The 1,955-nt window shown below is 43.6% G+C and overlaps 1 protein-coding gene across 7 annotated transcripts in view; it reads left to right on the forward strand.

Annotated features, from left to right (window-relative positions):
- LOC128879650 (proton-associated sugar transporter A) overlaps nt 1–1,955 on the forward strand; it is an 8,027-nt gene that overhangs the window by 2,421 nt on the left and 3,651 nt on the right. For all 7 annotated transcript variants that reach the window (XM_054128986.1, XM_054128985.1, XM_054128989.1 and 4 more), the window contains exons 4-5: nt 162–410; nt 1,256–1,506. In XM_054128986.1, coding sequence (XP_053984961.1) covers nt 162–410; nt 1,256–1,506 — 500 coding nt within the window. The remainder of the gene's footprint in view (nt 1–161; nt 411–1,255; nt 1,507–1,955) is intronic.

The raw sequence follows: 1,955 nt of genomic DNA on the forward strand, positions 1-1,955 counted from the left end.
TAGCGAAAATGTCGTCCGAGGCTTCGTTAAAGAGATATTAATAGAAAACCCCGCTGCGGGTGGAGCAGCCCCGGTGCATTTAAATTAGACAGATTTCTTTAGCAAATACAGAGGGTATTTATGGGATTGACTGTATTTTTAATATAATACTTACGGCGTAGGGTTGATATTGGTCCCAAATGGAGAGGACATGGGTTACGCTTTCGGCGACACGCCCTCCCATGGGGCCAACTATACAGTTCCACTTGGTCATCGAACCACGGCCAAACAAGGGAAGGAGGAGTCGGTGAAGCCACCATCCCACTCTTGGGGGATCTTCTTCACGATTTTGGGCACGGTTCTTCTTGACTTCGACGCTGACGCTTGTCAGAGCCCAGCTAGGGCTTACTTACTCGACGTCACTACACCTGGCAAGTAAATGAACTTACGTCTTGATCAAGAAACTATCGACTATAACAGAACTCCTTGCAAAGGGGCGGAAAGAAAAAATAGCAATAGAACAAAATAGCAGGAGACCAAAGATAAGGTTACAGGTTAGGTTTAAGGATTTTGTAGCATGTAGCATTAGTAGGTTAAGGATTATTTATTAAGGATAATTTTAGGATTAGTATTTTAAGGCACGATTAGCATTTTAGTATGTAAGGCACGAGTGTGATGGAATGAGAGAGGGCGAAAATGGTTAGAAGATAACCAAGTCCATTTCTTGGTTAGAAAGCTGGAATAAATATTCAGGGTATCCCAAAAATTTCGGAGGTCCTTGAAAGGGCTGGTGATTTGAAACAATGTTTTCCTTAGCGAAAATGTTGTCCGAGGCTTCGTTAAGGAGATATTAACAGAAAACCCCCCGACCAATCAGAGCGCGGGTACGCCGATGGAGCGTCCGCAGTGACGTAGGCTCCGCGCTCTGATTGGTCGGGGGGTTTTCTGTTGGTATCACCCTAATGAAGCCTCGGACAATATTTTCGCTAAGGAAAAAGTTGTTTCAAATCACCTCCCGAACCACCAACATTTTTGGGACACCCTGTATATCTATCTAATACAACTCTAATACTCCTCGAGTTTTCCAGAGAAGACAAACAGATCATTAAACGTAGCAGTAAAGGTTGCGCCCTCCCTCGTTCGATCCTCCCGGCAAACAAAGATTTGCGCTCCAATTTGTTCATGTTCTTACATTTCACTTAATTCTAATCGGATCAGTGCCAGCCGGCGGGATCCTCGTGGAGAAATAATATCAGGACACTCGTTGTATTCGCAGAGGACCACGCCAAGGGTCTGAGCACGTTCACTATAATGGCGGGCTTAGGAGGCTTCATGGGATACGGATTGGGCGGTATTAACTGGGACGCCACGGCGATAGGAGTCATGCTGGGCGGACATCTCCACGCGACGTTCACTTTAATTACCATCATCTTCATCATCTGCGTGTTTTGCACCATCACCAGCTTCAAGGAGATACCTCTGGAGCTGCTGGAGAGAGACGAGTACCAGCAGTTGCACGAGCAAATGGTTGGTTGTTAATATTCGCGGTTCACACGAAGCGTAATTCTTATAGAGACAATTGTATACAATTTATATATATTGGGCTGTCTGGAAAGTCCATGCCGATTTTTAGTAGGCGGTACAGGTCTGAATATGTCGGAATGGTTGAAAACAAATATCATGTGTACATTCCTTAAAAGGTGCAAAGGTTGTGGAACAAAATGGTACATGTATAATTCAATAAATATCCATCAATATTCAAATATGCCTTTGAATTTTTCTTAAAAATAGGCATGAACTTTCCGGACAACCCAATAGCATTTAAGAAGTGTATACACAAATTTGAAAATGGTCATTTGACGTGGTAGGTTTTGTGTATTAACACTTTACCGACCGATAGCCTATTACTCGGCATTTGGTCTCCGACGTTTACCGACCGATAGTCTATTAATCAGCTTTCTATCGCCAATGCTTAC

This window comes from Hylaeus volcanicus, chromosome 7 (genome assembly GCF_026283585.1).
Source record: "Hylaeus volcanicus isolate JK05 chromosome 7, UHH_iyHylVolc1.0_haploid, whole genome shotgun sequence".
Lineage (NCBI taxonomy): Eukaryota > Metazoa > Arthropoda > Insecta > Hymenoptera > Colletidae > Hylaeus > Hylaeus volcanicus.